The 22,652-nt window shown below is 46.3% G+C and overlaps 1 protein-coding gene across 1 annotated transcript in view; it reads right to left on the reverse strand.

Annotated features, from left to right (window-relative positions):
* Window positions 1-20,391: 20,391 nt before the first annotated feature.
* Window positions 20,392-22,652, reverse strand: part of arfgap2 (ADP-ribosylation factor GTPase activating protein 2) — a 64,520-nt gene continuing 62,259 nt past the window's right edge. Inside the window, exon 16 of the mRNA XM_038807240.1 lies at window positions 20,392-22,565. Coding sequence (XP_038663168.1) covers window positions 22,545-22,565 — 21 coding nt within the window. The 3' untranslated portion in view covers window positions 20,392-22,544. The remainder of the gene's footprint in view (window positions 22,566-22,652) is intronic.

Raw genomic sequence — 22,652 nt, forward strand, 5'->3', positions numbered from 1 at the left:
ACTATTATAGAACTGCTTTTGTTTTGGTTTAATGTTTGGCATTTGCTGCAGAATACCACTGTATTCTCCTTTTCCAAGTATGGAAGTGTGGTACGCAACCTTCTACTCATGAGTAACTCTGCTGCTGATCTACCATGTGACAATGGTGAAGCTCCGTAACTCAATAGTGCGAGATATGGATCAGATTGGCTGTCCATTGCCGCCTGCAACAATTGCTTGATAATATGTGCACCTTTTTGGCTTTGCTATTGGCTTGAGGGTACAAAGGACTCGACGTGACAGCGAATTGTTGCCATAATTTACATCTAAAACAAGGGTCATTGTCACTCACGACGACCTGAAGAATTTTGTGTCTAGCAAAAATTGATTTGGTATGCAGTATTACACTGCTTGCCATTATGCTTGACAGTAGAGCCAGTTCGGGATAGTTTGAAAAATAGTCTTATGATAATTAATTTTTCCCTCGTAGGTGAAAAGGACCCATAGCTACTTTCTGCTATGGTGCCGTAGGTAAATCAGATATTTGTATAGGTTCTCTTGTTCGCTTGCAATGATGCGTCTGTCATAAGAACATAAGAACATAAGAACTAGGAGCAGGAGTAGGCCATCTGGCCCCTCGAGCCTGCTCCACCATTCAATGAGATCATGGCTGATCTTTTGTGGACTCAGCTCCACTTTCCGGCCCGAACACCATAACCCTTAATCCCTTTATTCTTCAAAAAACTATCTATCTTTACCTTAAAAACATGTAATGAAGGAGCCTCAACTGCTTCACTGGGCAAGGAATTCCATAGATTCACAACCCTTTGGGTGAAGAAGTTCCTCCTAAACTCAGTCCTAAATCTACTTCCCCTTATTTTGAGGCTATGCCCCCTAGTTCTGCTGTCACCCGCCAGTGGAAACAACCTGCCCGCATCTATCCTATCTATTCCCTTCATAATTTTAAATGTTTCTATAAGATCCCCCCTCATCCTTCTAAATTCCAACGAGTACAGTCCCAGTCTACTCAACCTCTCCTCATAATCCAACCCCTTCAGCTCTGGGATTAACCTAGTGAATCTCCTCTGCACACCCTCCAGTGCCAGTACGTCCTTTCTCAAGTAAGGAGACCAAAACTGAACACAATACTCCAGGTGTGATCCGCACTAACACCGTATACAATTGCAACATAACCTCCCTAGTCTTAAACTCCATCCCTCTAGCAATGAAGGACAAAATTCCATTTGCCGCCTTAATCACCTGTTGCACTTGTAAACCAACCTTCTGTGACTCATGCACTAGCACACCCAAGTCTCTCTGAACAGCGGCATGCTTTAATATTTTATCGTTTAAATAATAATCCCGTTTGCTGTTATTCCTACCAAAATGGATAACCTCACATTTGTCAACATTGTATTCCATCTGCCAGACCCGAGCCCATTCACTTAACCTATCCAAATCCCTCTGCAGACTTCCAGTATCCTCTGCACTTTTCGCATTACCACTCATCTTAGTGTCATCTGCAAACTTGGACACATTGCCCTTGGTCCCCAACTCCAAATCATCAATGTAAATTGTGAACAATTGTGGGCCCAACACGGATCCCTGAGGGACACCACTAGCTACTGATTGCCAACCAGAGAAACACCCATTTAGAACATAGAACACTACAGCGCAGTACGGGCCCTTCGGCCCTCGATGTTGCGCCGACCTGTGAAACCATCTGAAGCCTATCTGACCTACACTATTCCATTTTCATCCATATGTCTATCCAGTGACCACTTAAATACCCTTAAAGTTGGCGAGTCTACTACTATTGCAGGCAGGGCGTTCCACACCCCTACTACTCTCTGAGTAAAGAAACTGCCTCTGACATCTGTCCTATATCTCTCACCCCTCAATTTAAAGCTATGTCCCCTCGTGTTGGTCATCACCATCCGAGGAAAAAGACTCTCACTGTCCACCCTATCTAACCCTCTGACTATCTTATATGTCTCTATTAAGTCACCTCTCAGCCTTCTCCTCTCTAACGAAAACAACCTCAATTCCCTGAGCCTTTCCTCGTAAGACCTTCCCTCCATACCAGGCAACATCCTAGTAAATCTCCTCTGAACCCTTTCCAAAGCTTCCACATCCTTCCTATAATGTGGTGACCAGAACTGCACGCAGTACTCCAGGTGTGGCCGCACCAGAGTTATGTACAGCTGCAGCATGACCTTGTGGTTCCGAAACTCAATCCCCCTGCTTATAAAGGCTAGCACACCGTATGCCTTCTTAACAGCCCTATTAACCTGGGTGGCAACTTTCAGGGATTTATGTACCTGGATGCCGAGATCTCTCTGTTCATCTACACTACCAAGAATCTTGCCATTAGCCCAGTACTCTGCATTCCTGTTACTCCTTCCAAAGTGAACCACCTCACACTTTTCCGCATTAAACTCCATCTGCCACCTCTCAGCCCAGCTCTGCAGCTTATCTATGTCCCTCTGTATCCTATAACATCCTTCAGCACTATCCACAACTCCACCGACCTTCGTGTCATCTGCAAATTTACTAACCCATCCTTCTACACCCTCTTCCAGGTCATTTATAAAAATGACAAACAGCAGTGGCCCCAAAACAGATCCTTGCGGTACACCACTAGTAACTGAACTCCAGGATGAACATTTGCCATCAACCACCACCCTCTGTCTTCTTTCAGCTAGCCAATTACTGATCCAAACCGCTAAATCACCTTCAATTCCATACTTCCTTATTTTCTGCAATAGCCTACCGTGGGGAACCTTATCAAACGCCTTACTGAAATCCATATACACCACATCAACAGCTTTACCCTGATCCACCTGTTTGGTCACCTTCTCAAAAAACTCAATAAGGTTTGTGAGACATGACCTACCCTTCACAAAACCGTTTTGAGTATCGCTAATCAACTTGTTCTTTTCAAGATGATTATAAACCCTATCTCTTATAACCTTTTCCAACATTTTACCCACAACCGAAGTAAGGCTCACAGGTCTATAATTACCAGGGTTGTCTCTACTCCCCTTCTTGAACAAGGGGACAACATTTGCTATCCTCCAGTCTTCCGGCACTATTCCTGTCGACAAAGACGACATAAAGATCAAGGACAAAGGCTCAGCAATCTCCTCCCTGGCTTCCCAGAGAATCCTAGGATAAATCCCATCTGGCCCAGGGGACTTATCTATTTTGACATTTTCTAAAATTGCTAACACCTCCTCCTTTTGAACCTCAATTCCATCTAGCCTGGTCGACTGAACCTGAGTGTTCTCCTCGACAACATTGTCTTTCTCCAGTGTAAACACTGACGAAAAATATCCATTTAATGCTTCCCCTATCTCCTCTGATTCCACACACAACTTTCCACTACTATCCTTGATTGGCCCTAATCTTACTCGAGTCATTCTTTTGTTCCTGATATACCTATAGAAAGCCTTAGGGTTTTCCTTGATCCTATCCGCCAACGACTTTTCGTGTCCTCTCCTCGCTCTTCTTAACTCTCCCTTTAGGTCCTTCCTGGCTAACTTGTAACTCTCAAGTGCCTTAACTGAGCCTTCATGTCTCATCCTAACATAAGCCTTCTTCTTCCTCTTGACAAGTGCTTCAACTTCCTTAGTAAACCACGGCTCCCTTGCTCGACAACTTCCTCCCTGCCTGACAGGTACATACTTATCAAGGACACGCAGTAGCTGTTCCTTGAAAAAGCTCCACATTTCGATTGTACCCATCCCCTGCAGTTTCCTTCCCCATCCTATACCTCCTAAATCTTGCTAAATAGCATCATAATTGCCTTTCCCCCAGCTATAATTCTTGCCTTGCGGTATATACCTATCCCTGCCCATTGCTAAAGTAAACATAACCGAGTTGTGATCACTATCACCAAAGTGCTCACCTACATCTAAATCTAACACCTGGCCGGGTTCATTACCCAGTACCAAATCCAATGTGGCCTCGCCCCTTGTTGGCCTGTCTACATACTGTGTCAGAAAACCCTCCTGCACACACTGCACAAAAACTGACCCATCTATAGTACTCGAACTATAGTATTTCCAGTCAATATTTGGAAAGTTAAAGTCCCCCATAACAACTACCCTGTTACTCTCGCTCCTGTCAAGAATCATCTTTGCAATCCTTTCCTCTACATCTCTGGGACTATTCGGAGGTCTATAGACAACTCCCAACAGGGTGACCTCTCCTCTACTGTTCCTAACCTCGGCCCATACTGCCTCAGTAGACGAGTCCTCAAGCGTCCTTTCTACCGCCGTAATACTTTCCTTGATTAACAATGCCACACCCCCCCCTCTTTTACCATCTTCTCTGTTCTTACAGAAACATCTAAATCCTGGAACCTGCAACAACCATTCCTGTCCCTGCTCTACCCATGTCTCCGAAATCGCCACAACATCGAGATCCCAGGTACCAACCCATGCTGCAAGCTCACCCACCTTATTCCGGATGCTCCTGGCGTTGAAGTAGACACACTTCAAACCAGCGTCCTGCTTGCCGGTGCCCTCTTTCGAACTTTTAACCCTATCCCTGACCTCACTACTCTCAACATCCTGTACACTGGGACTACAATTTAGGTTCCCATCCCCCTGCTGAATTAGTTTAAACCCCCCCGAAGAGCACTAGCAAATCTCCCTCCCAGGATATTGGTACCCCTCTGGTTCAGGTGAAGACCATCCTGTTTGTAGAGGTCCCACCTACCCCAGAATGAGCCCCAATTATCCAGGAAACCAAAACCCTCCCTCCTGCACCATCCCTGTAGCCACGTGTTCAACTCCTCTCTCTCCTTATTTCTTACTTCGCTAGCACGTGGCACGGGTAACAACCCAGAGATAACAACTCTGTTTGTTCTAGCTCTCAGCTTCCACCCTAGCTCCCTGAATTTCTGTCTCAAATCCCCATCTCTCTTCCTACCTATGTCGTTGGTACCTATGTGGACCACGACTTGGGGCTGCTCCCCCTCCCCCTTAAGGATCCCAAAAACACGATCAGAGACATCACGAACCCTGGCACCTGGGAGGCAACACACCAACCGTGAGTCTCTTTCGTTCCCACAGAACCTCCTGTCTGTTCCTCTAACTATGGAGTCCCCAATGACAAGTGCTCTGTTCCTCTTCTCCCTTCCCTTCTGAGCAACAGGGACAGACTCTGTGCCAGAGACCTGCGCCCTATTGCTTACCCCTGGTAAGTCGTCCCCCGCAACAGTATCCAAAACGGTATACTTGTTATAGAGGGGAACGACCACAGGGGATCCCTGCACTGCCTGCCGGTTCCCTCTGCCTCCCCTGACGGTAACCCATCTACTTTCTTCTTTTACCTGAGGTGTGACTACCTCCCTATAACTCCTCTCAATAACCTCCTCCGCCTCCCGAATGATCCGAAGTTCATCCAGCTCCAGCTCCAGGTCCCTAATGCGGCTCTCGAGGAGCTGGAGTTGGGTGCACTTCCCGCAGATGTAATCAGAAGGGACACGAGAGGTGACCCTTTCCTCCCACATTCTGCAGGAGGAACATTCAACTGCCCTAGCCTCCATTCCCACTGAACTAACTTCCCAACTACTGAAAAATAAAAAAATAAAAAGCTTGTTAGTTTAGCAATCCAACGGACAGAGCTTTTTTTGGTTAGAGGAGGAGGATGGGTGGGAGACACTACGTAAGTAGTGTTTCGGGTAAAGCTGTCACTCGAGAACAGCCCCTTCACAAACCACCTTCAACTTACGCTGACCGCACTGCACGTATGCAAATCTCCCCGGAACAGCCAATCAGAAGCTCTGCTCTGCTGCCCTCTGCTGGATGCTCACCTTCCGTCAAACTCCTCGGGTCACTGATGCAGGTGCACCTTCAACTTACGCTGACCGCACTGCACGTATGCAAATCTCCCCGGAACAGCCAATCAGAAGCTCTGCTCTGCTGCCCTCTGCTGGATCAACTGGATTTATCCCAACTCTTTGCTTTCTATTAATTAACCAATCCTCTATCCATGCTACTACTTTACCCTTAATGCCATGCATCTTTATCTTATGCAGCAACCTTTTGTGTGGCACCTTGTCAAAGGCTTTCTGGAAATCCAGATATACCACATCCATCGGCTCCCCGTTATCTACTGCACTGGTAATGTCCTCAAAAAATTCCACTAAATTAGTTAGGCATGACCTGCCTTTAACGAACCCATGCTGCGTCTGCCCAATGGGACAATTTCTATCCAGATGCCTCGCAATTTCTTCCTTGATGATAGATTCCAGCATCTTCCCTATTACCGAAGTTAAACTCACTGGCCTATAATTTCCTGCTTTCTGCCTACCTCCTTTTTTAAACAGTGGCGTCACGTTTGCTAATTTCCAATCCACCGGGACCACCCCAGAGTCTCGTGAATTTCGGTAAATTATCACTAGTGCATCTGCAATTTCCCTAGCCATCTCTTTTAGCACTCTGGGATGCATTCCATCAGGGCCAGGAGACTTGTCTACCTTTAGCCCCATTAGCTTGCCCATCACTCCCTCCTTAGTGATAACAATCCTCTCAAGGTCCTCACCTGTCATAGCCTCATTTCTATCAGTCGCTGGCATTAGTCATGTGTCACATCAGCTGACCATCCTGTCAATATCCTGGTTCATACCTGGCCAGTAAACAGAGTCTCTCCGTTTACACTTCTCAATCCCGAGATGTCCTTCATGTGTCCTCTTTTTTTTTTATAAATTTAGAGTACCCAATTATTTTTTCCAATTAAGGGGCAATTTAGTGTGGCCAATCCACCTACTCTGCACATCTTTGGGTTGTGGGGGCGAAACCCACGCAGACACGGGGAGAATGTGCAAACTCCACACGGACAGTGACCCAGAGCCGGGATCGAACCTGGGACCTCAGCGCCGTGAGGCAGCTGTGTTAACCACTAGGCCACCGTGCTGCCCTCTTCATGTGTCCTCTTAAGTACACCCTTGCGAAGAGATTGAGGTATAACTATAGTGTTCAAACAAAGCACCGCTCCATTAATGATACTGACACCTTCGATGCCTTTGATATTGTAGAACTCCACACATTGACCTCTGGGCCAGTGAGTTGATGTTCCTCATCGCCTTTTGGAGAGTTTGATCCTTCCTGGTCTCTTAGATCTCACGTAGTTTTGTAGCTGATACTGGTAGTAGTGTGGAAATAAGACTGATATGCAGATCTACATCTTCAGCAATTTCACGAATATTTTGTATCGGCACTCAATAATGCATCTGCTAAAAACAAATATTTGCTTAGCGTGTAGATGAGATTGAAGTCATAGTGTTGAAACTTCATCACCAACCTCTGAATGCGTGGAGACATCTGGGATTCTTCTTGATGTTAACCAAAGGACAATGATCTGCCTCAACTGTTAAAGTTGGAAGCCCATAGATGCGGTCGTGGAATTTCTCCAAGCCTACAACTAAAGCCAGGCATTCATTCTTGATTTGAGCGTACATCTGCTCTGTTGCCATCATGGATCGTTATGCATAAGTGACTGGTTTCCAATCGTCATGCTCGAGTCGCAGAAGAACTGCTCCCAGACCATCTTTCGTCCCGTCTGTTGACACTTTAATCTGCTTAGATGGGTCAAGAAATGTGAGAACTGGCATGATGGTCAGTGAAGCCTTGAGCTTCTTCTTGATCATGTTGCTTAGTCCAAGTGAAATCCGTTGTCTTGTGAAAGGAGATCATGTAGATGTGTTTTTGCTGACAGGTTTGGAATGAATTTCCCTATAAAATTGATCATACCCATCACTCTTAAGATGGCTTTCTTGTGTGGTTTTGGCATGTTGAGAATTGCTTGGATTTTGTCCTTGTCAGGTTCAATGCCGGGGGGGGGGGGGGGGGGGGGGGGCACGGTAGCACAGTTGCTTCACAGCTCCAGGGTCCCAGGTTCGATTCCCGGCTTGGGTCACTGTCTGTGCGGAGTCTGCATGTTCTCCCCGTGTCTGCATGTGTTTCCTCCCACAGTCCAAAGATGAGCAGGTTAGGTGGATTGGTCATGCTAAATTGTCTTTAGTGTCCAAAAAGGTTGGGTTGGATTGGGTTACTGGTTTACGGGGATTGGTTGGGGGGGGGGGGGGGGGGGGCTTGTGTAGGGTGCTCTTTCCAAGATCCCATGCAGACCCGATGGGCTGAGTGGCTTCCTTCTGCACTGTAAATTCTATGATCTATGAATATCGTCCAAATGGCGTATTAAAATGCAGTACTTGGTCATTTGTTTCTCTAACTTTAGCTGCCGGAAACCTTGAAATGCATCAAGTTTTGTAAAGAATTGTGCTGTCTCAGATGTGATTTCCTCACACTTTATAATTTGGTATTCCTGTTAAGATCCATGCATATACGAATATCGCCATTCTTTTTCTTTACACAAACCATGCAATTGACCCAGTCGATAGGTTCTTCTATCTTTCTGATTACTTTTAATTTTGTCATTCTGTCTAGCACCTTTTTGATGTGATCCCAAAGAGGTGCAGGTACTCTTCTTGGTGCCTGTATCACAGGTTTTGCATTCTCTTTAAGTTGTATCTTGTACGTGAATGGTAGTGCACCAAAACCTGTGAACACATCACTGAATTTGCTGATAATGTTCTCAGAATCGTCAGGCGTGTTGATCCAATACTTTGTGGATGCTATATACCAACTGCACTAGACCGAATTCTTCACAGGATTGATCACCTAATAATGAATCCAAGCCCCCAGATACAATACAGAATGGGACGGAATAAACTGTGTTCTTCGCCACCACACTCCAGTCACATGGACCATAACATTTAATGTTTGAACCATTATAATTTCTCGGAGATATTTTGTGATTTCTTCTAATCGGCTGAATTTTTACATTTTTTGAATCAGTCATGGCACCAGTGTCAAACCTCAATTGGACCATTGTACAGCTCACAACAGAAATTCATCCCAAGGAGGAGGAAAATGCTAAGGGGAGGACAAAGAATGATTGACAAGGGAAGTCAAGGACAGCATAAAAATAAAAGAAAAAGCATACAAAGTGGCAAGGATTAGTGGGAAGCCACAGGATTGGGAATCCTTTAATGTAACACCGCTGTTTAAGAAGGGAGGGAGGCAGAAGATGGGAAATTATAGGCCGGTTAGCCTGACTTCGGTCATTGGTAAAATTTTAGAGTCCGTTATTAAAGATGAGATCGCAGAGTACTTGGAAGTGCATGATAAAATAGTACTGAGTCAGCACAGCTTTGTCAAGGGGAGGTCATGTCTGACTGTTAGAGTTCTTTGAGGAGGTAACAAGGAAATTGGACAAAGGAGAACCAGTGGATGTAATTTGGATTTCCGGAAGGCCTTTGACAAGGTGCTGCATAGGAGTCTTAAATATGTTAAAAGCCCAAAGGGTTCTTGCGCTAAGTGTAGGATCCCTGGCACGGCTAGAGGAGTGGCTGACTGGCAGAAGGCAGAGAGTGGGTATAAAGGGATCTTTTTCAGGATGGCAGCCGGTGACTAGTGGTGTGCCTCAGGGGTCTGTGATGGGACCACAACTTTTCACAATATACATTAATGATGTGGAAGAAGGAACTGAAGGCACTATTGCTAAGTTGGCAGATGATACAAAGATCTGTAGAGGTAGTATTGAGGAAGCGGGGGGATGCAGAAAGATTTGGACTGGCTTGGAGAGTGGGCAATGAAGTGGCAGATGAAATACCATGTGAAAAAGTGTGAGGTTATGCACTTTCGAACGAGGAATGGAGGCATAGACAATTTTCTAAATGGGAAATGCTTAGGAAATCAGAAGCACAAAGGGGCTTGGGAGTCCTTCTTCATGATTCTCTTAAGGAAAAGGCTGTGGAGGCCAAATTACTGAGTGGCTTTAAGACAGAGATAATTTCGTTCTTGATTAATATGGCGATCAGGGGTTATGGAGAGAAAATATCAGGAATGATTGAATGGGGAGCAGGCTTGATGGGCCGAGTGGCCTAATTCTGCTCTTGTGTCTTCTGGTCTACTTCAAGTGGTAGCAGCTATTTGTCCTGGAGCATCAGTTTGCATTTTTTAAGTGTAGGAGAATATTTTGATGTCTCCAAAAAATTATTCTTCTCTGTTATTACTCCAAGATACAATGATGTTTCATCAATGTAGACTGTGTCTTCCACTCTGCTGACTGATCTGGGGTTGAGCTTAGAGCAACAATTTTGAGCAGCTTTACATCTGGATCAAATCTTGACAAACGCTGGACATAGAACATTACAGCGCAGTACAGGCCCTTCGGCCCTCGATGTTGCGCCGACCTGTGAAACCACTCTAAAGCCCATCTCCACTATTCCCTTGTCATCCATATGTTTATCCAATGATCATTTAAATACCCTTAGTGTTGGCGAGTCTACTACTGTTGCAGGTAGGCCATTCCATGCCCCTACTATCTGAGTAAAGAATCTACCTCTGACTTCTGTCCTATATCTATCTCCTCTCAATTTAAAGCTGTGTCCCCTCGTGCTAACCATCACCATCCGAGGAAAAAGGCTCTCACTGTCCACCCTACCTAATCCTCTGATCATCTTGTATGCCTCAATTAAGTCACCTCTTAACCTTCTATCTAACGAAAAGCCTTAAGTCCCTCAGCCTTTCCTCATAAGATCCTCCCTCCATACCAGGCAACATCCTGGTAAATCTCCTCTGTACCCTTTCCAATGCTTCCACATCCTTCCTATAATGCGGCGACCAGAACTGCACGCGATACTCCAAATGCGGCCGCACCAGAGTTTTGTACAGCTGCAACATGATCTGATGGCTCCGAAACTCAATCCCTCTACCAATAAAAGCTAACACACCGTACGCCTTCTTAACAACCCTATCAACCTGGGTGGCAACTTTTAGGGATCTATGTACATGGACACTGAGATCTCTGCTCATCCACGCTACCAATAATCTTACCATTAGCCCAGTACTCTGTATTCCTGTTACTCCTTCCAAAATGAATCACCTCACACTTTTCTGCATTAAACTCCACTTGCCACCTCTCAGCCCAGCTCTGCAGCTTATCTATGTCCCTCTATGACCTGCAACATCCTTCCGCACTGTCCACAACTCCACCGACTTTAGTGTGATCTGCAAATTTACTCGCGCATCCTTCTCCAGGTCACTTATAAAAATGACAAACAGCAGTGGCCCCAAAACAGATCCTTGTGGTACACGACTAGTAACTGAACTCCAGGCTGAACATTTCCCATCAACCACCACCCTCTGTCTTCTTACAGCGAGCCAATTTCTGATCCAAACTGCTAAATCACCCTGAATCCCATGCCTCCGTATTTTCTGCAATAGCCTACCGTGGGGAACCTTATCAAACGCTTTACTGAAATCCATATACACCACATCAACTGCTTTACCCTCGTCCACCTGTTTGGTCACCTTCTCAAAGAAGTCAATAAGGTTTGTGAGGCACGACCTACCCTTCACAAAACCGTGTTGACTATCCCTAATCAAATTATTCCTTTCTAGATGATTATAAATCCTATCTCTTATAAACCTTTCCAAGGCTTTGCCCACAACAGAAGTAAGGCTCACTGGTCTATAGTTACCGGGGTTGTCTCTACTCCCCTTCTTGAACAAGGGGGACAACATTTGCTATCCTCCAGTCTTCTGGCACTATTCCTGCAGACAATGACGACATAAAGATCAAAGCCAAAGGATCAGCAATCTCCTCCCTAGCTTCCCAGAGAATCCTAGGATAAATCCCATCCGGGCCAGGGGACTTATCTATTTTCACACTTTCCACAATTGCTAACACCTCCTCCTTATGAACCTCAAGCCCTTCTAGTCTAGTAGCCTGTATCTCAGTATTCTCCTCGACAACATTGTCTTTTTCCTGCATGAATACTGACAAAAATATTAATTTAGCACCTCTCCTATCTTCTCGGACTCCACCCACAACTTCCCACTACTGTCCTTGACTGGCCCTACTCCTACCCTAGTCATTCTTTTATCCCTGACATACCTATAGAAACCTTGATCCTACCTGCCAAAGACTTCTCATGTCCCCTCCTGGCTCTTCTTAGCTCTCTCTTTAGGTCCTTCGTAGATAACTTGTAACTCTCAAGCGCCCTAACTGAACCTTCACGTCTCATCTTTACATAAGCCTCCTTCTTCCTCTTGACAAGTGATTCAACTACTTTAGTAAACCACGGTTCCCTCGCTCGAGCACTTCCTCCCTGCCTGACAGGTACATACTATCAAGGACACGCAGTAGCTGTTCCTTGAACGAGCTCCACATTTCAATTGTGCCCATCCCCTGCAGTTTCCTTCACCACCCTCTGCATCCTAAGTCTTGCCTCATCACATCATAATTGTCTTTCCCCCAGCTATAACTCTTGCCCTGCGGTATATACCTATCCCTTTCCATCGCTAAAGTAAACGTAACTGAATTGTGGTCACGATCATCAAAGTGCTCACCTACCTCCAAATCTAGCACTTGTCCTGGTTCATTACCCAGTACCAAATCCAATATGGCCACGCCTCTTGTTGGCCTATCTACATACTGTGTCATGAAACCCTCCTGCACACATTGGACAAAAACGGACCCATCTAAAGTACTGAAACTATAGCGTTTCCAGTCAATATTTGGAAAGTTAAAGTCCCCCATATCAACTACCCTGTTACTTTCGCTCCTATCCAGAATCATCTTTGCAATCCTTTCCTCTACATCTCTGGAACTTTTCGGAGGCCTATAGAAAACTCCCAACAGGGTGACCTCTCCTTTCTGGTTTCTAACCTCAGCCCATACTACCTCAGTAGACGAGTCCTCATCAAACATCCTTTCTGCCACCGTCATACTGTCCTTGACTAACAATGCCACTCCTCCCCCTATTTTACCACCTTCCCTGAGCTTACTGAAATATCTTAACCCGGAACCTGCAACAACCATTCCTGTCCCTGCTGTAGCCATGACTCCGAAATGGCCACAACATTGAAGTCCCAGGTACCAGCCCATGCTGCAAGTTTACCCACCTTATTCCGGATGCTCCTGGCGTTGAAGTATATACACTTTAAACCACCTTCCTTCCTGCCGGTACACTCCTGCAACCTTGAAACTTTACTCATGACCTCACTACTCTCAACCTCCTGTGTACTGGAGCTACAATACAGGTTCCCAATCCCCTGCTGAATTAGTTTAAACCCTCCCGAAGAGCATTAGCAAATTTCCCCCCCCCCCAGGGGTGCTATGTCTTTTCGTCCGACGTCATTTCGTCCAACGACACTTCGTCCAAGTCTTTTGGTCCAACGTCTTTTTGTCCGCCCGTCTTTTGGTCCAACGTCACTTCGTCCAATTATCCAATTACAAATTAACTCCGTATAAAACCATTCAATTGATAAAATGCAAGTACAATACAGCAAGTGAATTTAGTTGCTAAAATGCAAGTAATTGATAAAATGCAAGTAAAATGCAAGTTGAAAAATGCAGTTTAAAAATCTAAAAATGCAGTTAAAAAATCTAAAAGTTTACTAATAATTTTTTTTGTCTAAGACTTTTTGTAACTTGACTTTTTGTAACTTGTAGCACTCCACTCCACTCCCCACATTAACTTTTTATGCAATAAAGGATTTTTATTACCTCGTTAAAGGATAGTTATTATCGTTCTCTTTCCTTTAACGAGCCTCGTTAAAGGATAGATATTATCGTTCTCTTTCTTAATTCGCCCATCCCGAAATGGCAAAGTTCATTGTGTCAACGAAGAGTAAAAGGAAAGTAGCTGATGGAAATAACTATATCTACGAATTTTATTCGAGCAGTCCAAACCTAGGAAAAGAATACTGGAGATGTGAGAAAAGAAGGCTATGTTCAGTGCGGATTCACACGGTAATGGTAAACAATGAGCCGAAAATTATTTATTTCTCTAATGAGCACCTTCATCCAGCTGATGTTGATTCGTTAAATGCTAGAAAAGCAGTTGCAGAAATAAAGCATGAAGCAGTGGAAAAAATAGTAGCAAGTTCGCGTTGCATACTAGCGGCCAAGTTTATGCAGCTATCAGAAAATACCTGCTCTCAACTCCCTAGGTTGCCCGTCGTCTCAAGAACTATTCAAAGGTGCCGACAAAAAAATTCTGGATTTCCCGCTAATCCAGCGGCTAGACACGGTTTTGAAATACCTGACAACTATTGTAGACTTGACAATGGCGAACAGTTTCTGAGATACGATTCGGGCGCCGAGGATCAACAGCGCTTACTAGTATTCGCATCAGAAAGTGCTCTTCAGAATTTAGCATCATATCGTCATTGGGCATGCGATGGGACATTCAAGATTGTGCCACAACAGTGGTTTCAACTGTTCTGCATTCATGTACAAGTTAAAGGAAGCAGTTTTCCACGGGTCTTTGCATTACTGCCGAATAAAAGAAAGCAGACATATGAATTATTCTTTGACCAATTGAAAATTATGCAACCTAATGCAGATCCGATTGATATCATGGCAGATTTCGAAGTTGCAGTTCACAAGGCAATTAATTCATCATTCCTTAATTCATCTGTCGTGGCATGTTTGTTTCATTTGAGCCAATCTGTATTTCGAAAAATTACCGATTTAGGCCTCAAAGAAAAATACAATACAGACTCTGAATTCTGTCTTAAAATTCGATGTTTTTCAGCATTAGCTTTCCGCCCCGTTGAAGATGTCGAAGAGGCTTATGAAGATTTGATAGACGATGAAGAAATACCTGCTGAATTCATCGTTTACTTCAACTTGACTTACATAGGCATTGTGAGAGGACGTGGTACCAGACGAAGGAGTGAAACACCTACATTCCCGACAGCTGTATGGAATGTTAATCAGCGTGTTCTACAAGATCTACCGAGAACAAATAATGCTGCTGAGGGGTTTCATTCTGCCATAAAGCGTTCGGCGGGTGAAGCTCATTTGAATATCTGGAGGTTAATCAAAACTCTGAAGGAAGAGGAAGGGTTCATAATAGGCAAAAAGGCTCAAATTCTTCGGGGAGATCAGTCGACTTCATGTACGCGATATAAGAAAATAACTGAACGCCTCAAAAGATTGGTCGTTGAATATGATTCTACAACAAAAATTGATTTCTTGAGGAATGTTGCTTACAATTTACATCAATTTTAAGTAATTTCGGGAATTTGAAGTAATTAGTAAACTTTTAGATTTTTTAACTGCATTTTTAGATTTTTAAACTGCATTTTTCAACTTGCATTTTACTTGCATTTTATCAATTACTTGCATTTTAGCAACTAAATTCACTTGCTGTATTGTACTTGCATTTTATCAATTAAATGGTTTTATACGGAGTTAATTTGTAATTGGATAATTGGACGAAGTGACGTTGGACCAAAAGACGAGCGGACAAAAAGAAGTTGGACCAAAAGACGTGGACGAAGTGTCGTTGGACGAAGTGACGTCGGACGAAAAGACGCGACACGCCCCCCAGGATATTGGTACCCCTCTGGTCTAGGTGTAGACCATCCCGTTTGTAGAGGTCCCACCTACCCCAGAATGAGCCCCAATTATCCAGGTATAGAAACCCTCCCTCCTGCACCATCCCTGTCGCCACGTGTTCAACTGCTCTCTCTCCCTATTCCTCATCTCGCTAGCACGTGGCACGGGTAACAACCCAGAGATAACAACTCTGTTTGTTCTAGATCTAAGTTTCCACCCTCGCTCCCTGAATTCCTGCCTTACATCCCTATCCCTTTTCCCACCTATGTCGTTGGTACCTTTGTGGACCATGACTTGAGGCTGCTCCCCCTCCCCCTTAAGGATTCCAAAAACACGATCCGAGACATCGCGGACCCTGGCACCTGGGAGGCAACACACCAACCACGGGTCTCTCTCGTTCCCACAGAATCTCCTATCTATCCCCCTAACTATGGAGTCTCCAATGACTAATGCTCTACTCCTCTCCCCCCTTCCTTTCTGAGCAACTGGGACAGACTCTGTGCCAGAGACCTGTACCCCATGGCTTACCCCTGGTAAGCCGTCACCCCCAACAGTATCCAAAGCGGTATACTTGTTACTAAGGGGAACGACCCCAGGGGATCCCTGTACTGACTGCTTCCTCTCAGCCACTCTCACCGTCACCCATCTATCTTTATTCTTCGGAGTAACTACATCCCTGAAGCTTCTATGACCACCTCTGCCTCCCGAATAATCCGAAGTTCATCCAGCTCCAGTTCCCTAACACAGTTTCTGAGGAGCTGGAGATGGGTGCACTTCCCACAGATGAAATCAGCAGGGACACTGACTGCGTCCCTCACCTCAAACATTCTGCAGGAGGAACATTGCACTGCTTTCCCTGCCATCCCCTTTAGATAAAACAAGAAAAAGAAAGGAAGAGCTTACCTGATATTCACGCAACCCCTTAGGTTAGGGAAGATTGGGGGACACTACAAGTGTGGTGTCTCGGGTTTAGCAACCGCCCAACTTATATACAGGTACTAACAAATCTTCCCAGAAATCCCCACGGCCGACTTCCTGCAGCTCTAAAGATAAGTTTTTAAAGAGGGAAACTTATCTTCCCGACAGGCCCCTGGACACTGTTCCAGCCGAAAATCTGAAGGTCGCTTCTCCTGCAAGGTAAGTTTTTAAAGTTAAACTTACCTTCCCGGGCAGCACGGTGGCACAATGAATTAGCCCTGTTGCCTCACGGTGCCGAGGTCCCAGGTTCGATCCCGGCTCTGGGTCACTGTCTGTGTGGAGTTTGCACATTCTCCCCGTGTTTGCGTGGGTTTTGCCCCCACAACACAAAAGGTGTGCAGAGTAGGTGAATTGGCCACGCTAAATTGTCCCTCAATTGAAAAAAAAAATGATTGGGTACTCTAAATTTATATTTAAAAAAAATATATAAACTTACCTTCCCGACAGGCCCCTGGACACTGCTCCCGCCGAAAATCATTGTCGACAATAAAACTCCTTAAACGCCTTATTCACCCCTGCTGAGTCTCCAACCAGGTTCCCGTCGCCGTCCTTTACTTTCCCTATCTCCCTGGCTGCCTCCCTCTTTCTAAACTGCTGTGCAAGCATTCTGCTGGCCTTCTCTCCGTGCTCATAAATCGCCACCCTCACCTTTCTCAGCTGCTCCACGGCCCTCCTTATGGTTAACAAGCTGAACTCTGCCTGTAGCCTCCGTCGTTACCTTAGAAGCCTTGCCTCTGGGATCTCCGCATACCTCCTATCGATCTGTAGTATCTCCTTTACCAGTCGGTCCATCTCTGTCCTGTCTGCCTTCTCCCTGTGGGCCCATATTGAGATCAGCTCCCCTCTAACCACTGCGTTCAATGCCTCCCAGACCACCGCTGCTGAAATTTCCCCCGTGTCATTGACCTCCAGGTATCTCTGAATACATTTCCTCAACCGCCCGCACACCTCCTCGTCCGCTAAAAGCTCCACGTCTAACCTCCAGTACTGGCGCGGTCTTTACTAACCTGCAGGTCAACCCAGTGCGGGGCATGGTCTGAGATTGTGATCGCCGAGTACCCCGTGTCCACCACCCCTGTCAGTAAAGCACTGCTCAGAATGAAGAAATCGATCCGAGAATATACTTGATGCACATGAGTAGAAGGAGAATTCCTTCACCCTCGGCTGCCCAAATCTCCATGGGTCCACCCCATCTGCTCCATTATCCCTTTTAGCTCCTTAGCCATTGCTGGCACCCTGCCAGTTTTTGAGCTTGACCGGTCTAAACCAGGGTCAATAACTGTATTGAAGTCCCCTCCCATGGCCAGCTTATGCGAATCCAGGTTCGGTATCTTCCCCAGTATCCTCTTTATAAACTCCATATCGTCCCAGTGTGGCGCATACACATTTACTAATACCACCTGCACCCCCTCCAATCTCCCACTGACCATAATGTACCGGCGTCCGCCATCTGAAACTATTCTACCCACGTCAAACACCATTCGCTTGTTGATCAGGACCGCGACCCCTCTGGTCTTTGAGTCCAGTCCCGAGTGGAAAATCTGTCCGACCCAACCTTTCCTTCACCTAATCTGATCAGCTACTCTAAGGTGCGCCTCCTGCAGCATTACCATGTCCGCCTTCAGTCCCCTCAAATGCGCAAACATGCGTGCCCTCTTGAACGGCCAATTGAGCCCTCTTACATTCCATGTGATCAGTCTAGTTGGGGAGCACATCACCCCCCATTCTTTGCCAATCAGCCACCCCCTCTCTTGGGCCAGTCACCACCCCGCGCCGTGTGCCTCCACCGGCCCAACCCCAGGCAGCCTCCGCCCCGACCTCCTCTTTGTCCCTCAGCAACAGTCCCTCCCTCGTCAGCAGAACATTCCCCCCCCCCCCCCCAGTAACAAGCACTAAATAAATCAACCCCTTTGATGAGCCTAACATTTGTTCACCCCCACCCCCCACGCTCCCGTAAGCTAGCCCGCCCAGCTAGCTAGGTGGCCCTCATCCCTGGCGCAATCTCCTACCTATTGTCCACCCCACCCCCCCACCGGCTCATACATACATATTCAAAGGAAAAACAATCCCAACACAATTGTCCCACAGAGATGAAAAAAACCCTAGTTGAACTCAAACAAAGGAAAAGGTCAAGCAAAAGATCCAGCATCTGAATGAATACACCTCCATCCCCCAACAGTGCAAATACAAACTTTACCTCACTCAGCTCTGCAGCTGGTCCCAGATCAATACAGCAGGCATTACAAATAATGTCTGAAAAAAAACAAAAAACGTTTTTGCAAAACATAAACGCTACAGCCAAATTCCAAGTTCAAAGTTCTCAGTCCAACACCAGTCGTTTAAAGGCCGTGTGCTTAACACTGCTATGGCTCTGTGTATGTAATTATGCTCAGGAGTCGCCAGGTGCCGTATTTAGACACCTCACAAGTATATCAAGGTCAGGTTCAAAGTAATAAATCTGTACACCGATTAGTAAGTCCAAACGATTGATATTTATTATGACAAATATAATAAATACACATGCATACGCTAAAGAGACTAACTAACTTCTAATACTAAACAACTAAAATACTTATCTAGACAGGAACAGGCAAGGTCAGGGAGCAAGGCCTTCGTCCCGTCCTTGGTCTGCAACTCTCAGGTACTTAAAGTTGTCAGGGTCTAGCAAAGTCTGGATCCCGTAGTGATCGTCGTAGTGGCACTTACAGTTCGATGGCTGATGGCTCAACGGCTGGTGATGGAACTGGAGTCAGGATGCGATGTATCAACAAAGCGAAGCCGGAGCGATGAAAACAGCAGAGAGCCGGAGCCAAAACAGACCGAACCATGTGCGGGGTCTACTTTTATAGGTCCCCCAAAGTCCGTGCACCTTCGGGGCGGTCTTTTACCTGCCATGTATCGATTTGGCCTTTTCCCAATCGATATCTTCCAAACCCCCCAATCTGAGGGTCGTCCCTCGATGGGTGGGCTGTCCCTATGGTTCTTTGTGTTGGATACTATGGTGCCGTTCTGTCTGGGTGTCTACTCAAAAGTATCCATTCATACTTAAATGTTTCTATTGTGCGGGCCTGGATCTGGATCACCTCATTACTATGTAGATCTTGTTGCCATTTACACCTTTGGCTGACACTCTGCACCTGGCCACAAACTGGTTTCTGTACGTGCAGAATGCTAATTAGTCTTCTGCAAACTGCTTGTCCTTGCTAAGACTGTTTTCTCCCTGCAGCCTTAGCAGTTCTCCATTTTGTAGCCCAGTGTCTATCTTAGGTGGCTACAGGGGGGGGGGGGGGGGGGGAGTGGGCCTAGGTAGTGTGCTCTTTTGGAGGGTCAGTGCAGACTCAGTGGGCCAAATGGCCTCCTTCTTCACTGTAGGGATTCTGTGGATTTCCAGCTCCTCTACTCTGAGGAGAGCTTCAGAAATACAGCACCTGCTTCTTCTTTGGGGTTTTTCAGTTTCCCACACTGCCTTTGGCACAGGAAAAGTGCCTGTGAACGTCACGATGGCCCTACAAGCTGGTACAGTCCAACTCAAAATCAACTGGCTGATTCACCACTAACCCAGTGACCCCACAATTCCGGTTCTCACTGTTTCCAAGGGAACTCTGCCTCCCGGGGCCCACAATGCTTATACAGTCGATGCTCGCCCCCCCTCCACGACGGACCCGCCCCCCCCCCACGACTGACTCGCCCCCCCCTCCACGACTGACTCGCCCCCCCCTCCACGACTGACTCGCCCCGTCCGACACTGACCACCCCCGATTGACCCCGTCCCCACCCGCCCCCCTTCCACCCACGACTGACCCCGTCCCGCCTGACTCCGTCCCCAACTGAACCCCACCCACCCCACTCCCGCCTGATCCCACCCCCGACTGACCCCGCCCCCTCACCACGAATGACACTGACCCCGCCCCCGACTGACCCTCACCGCGAATGACCCCCCGCCCCCACGCCTGACCCCCCCCCCCCCACGCGTCCCCTTACTGAATAAAGATAAACACAGAGAATTTTGAAACCGAGAGCGAGCTGCAGCCGCGCTCTCAGAATGACATTTATTCGTCAGCTTTTACAAAATTTTAGAAATGTGTAAAGTGATGCAGGCTTCTGTCAGGTTCTGGTTAAAGAATTGGGGTTACTCGTCAAATAATCTCTTGTTAGTTATTCGCTCAGAGGAGTGAGAGATTCACTGAACATCCCACCTCCAGCTTCCATGGATGGTCGAAGCGACGAAGAGTGACACCAGCCTTCCTCTTGCTGTGTATTTCTGGTGATCACTCACTGCTGCTCTGGGCAAAGTAAGGGTTTGCCTGGCTACAGTGGAACTGACAACTCCAGGGTTTAGGCTCGGTGCTCTCTGGTCCTCAGGGACTAGGGCAGGGATTGACGTTAGCCTAGAAACCGCTGTATCCATGGGAAAGAGTCAGGGAAAGCAGGAGAAAAAAAGCAACAATCCATAATACTGCAGATTCCCAACTGCCATCACCTCAGCAAAGCGGTACGGCTGGGTAAGTGTGGAAGAAGGGTTTGTTGTAACACAGCAATTCAGCAGAGCATGCTGCACATAATCCAACATTCCAACTGGCAAATTCCGTTTCCAATGATTAAAATAAATAAAACTGAGAAAACTACTGCATTAATTAATTCATGCAGCTCGACAGTGATCATGTAACAGTCAGGTACAGCAGTCAACAAACAGCAATCACACACACACACTGGGGAATATTTTGTTCCTTTGTCTCAGTGTCTACAATTCTCATGAACACAATATTTCAATACACAAGCCAGTTGCTCCCGTGTGGGTCAGAGCTCCCGCCATCATGGGCTACCTGTCATTTCAATTCTCAAACTCCTAAATAACAAGGTTGAAAAATAGTTTGGCATAAATCTGGGTAAACAGTGATTGGCAGTTACTGTAGAACCACCCGCTCCACATGCCTATAACTCTCACTCCACTTATTGCCAGTGGGCGAGGTTCGACGAGGGTTAAAATACCACATTTCTACAAGACCAAAATGGAGCGGTGTGTACAGAAATCATTGAAGGTGGCATGATAGGTCGAGAAGTTGGTTTAAAAAACATAAGGGCAGCACGGTAGCACAGTTGCTTCATAGCTCCAGCGTCCCAGGTTCAATTCCTGGCTTGGGTCACTGTCTGTGCGGAGTCTGCACGTTCTCCCCGTGTAATTCCTCCGGTTTCCTCCCACAGTCCAAAGATGTGCAGGTTAGATGGATTGGCCATGATAAATTGCCCTTTGTGTCCAAAAAGGATAGGTGGGGTTGCTGGGTTATGGGGATACAGTGGAGGTAGGTACTTAAGTAGGGTTCTCTTTCCAAGGGCCAGTGCAGACTCGATGGGCTAAATGGCCCCCTTCTGCATTGTAAATTCTAGGATACTGGATCCTTGGTATTATTAACGGAGTGGAAAACAGGTGAAGTTATAGACCTTTCTAAAACACTAGTCGGCCGCAGCTGGAGTGTTATGGTCAATTCTGAGCACCATACTTTGGGAAGGATGTCAAGGCCTTTTAAGTGGGTGCAGAGATTTACTAGAATGGGACCAGGTGTGAGAGACTTCAGTGAATGTGGAGAGGCTGGAGAAGCTGGGATTGCTCTCCTTAGAGCAGAGAAGATTAACAGAGATCAATCAGAGGTACTCAAAATGACGAGGGTTGCATAGGAGAGTTTCTGAGAGGGAAGATGTAGAAAGTGTTACCAATGAGAGAAGAGTCAGTAACTTTCTTTTACACGCAGTTGTGATCCGCTGCCTGAAAGGTCAGCGTAACTTTCAAAAGAAAATTGAATATAAGAAAGGGAGAAGCTCTCCAGGTTTTGAGGAAAGAGCATGGGAGTGAGACTGAATTGGATAGCTTGAGCAAGGAGCTGCCAGAGGCAAGATGGGCAGAATGGCCTCTTTGTGCTGTTTCATTCTCGGAGTGTAGGGGCACAGGGTTAGAAGCAGCCCTGCTACATCACATCACTGGCTGTGGAGAGGCCAACTTCCCCACTTCAACATCACAAATAAATCCAAACGTTGCTTCAAGAGCCACTCAAAATCAAATACTGATCTCTGGAAAAATACAGGTGATAAATTCGTGCAGATTGGAATAATTCCTCACATCATCTCCGGGATTGGAATCATTCCTCACATCAGCTCTGGTCTCAGTACGAACCATAGTGATCCTGTCGAGGGTGAGAAACCACAAGTGAGAACATGATGAGGCAGGAGTCTCAATATCACAGTCGGGGGTTAATGGGGCCGAGTGTGAC

The sequence above is a fragment of the Scyliorhinus canicula genome, chromosome 9 (assembly GCF_902713615.1).
Source record: "Scyliorhinus canicula chromosome 9, sScyCan1.1, whole genome shotgun sequence".
Classification (NCBI taxonomy): Eukaryota; Metazoa; Chordata; class Chondrichthyes; order Carcharhiniformes; family Scyliorhinidae; genus Scyliorhinus; species Scyliorhinus canicula.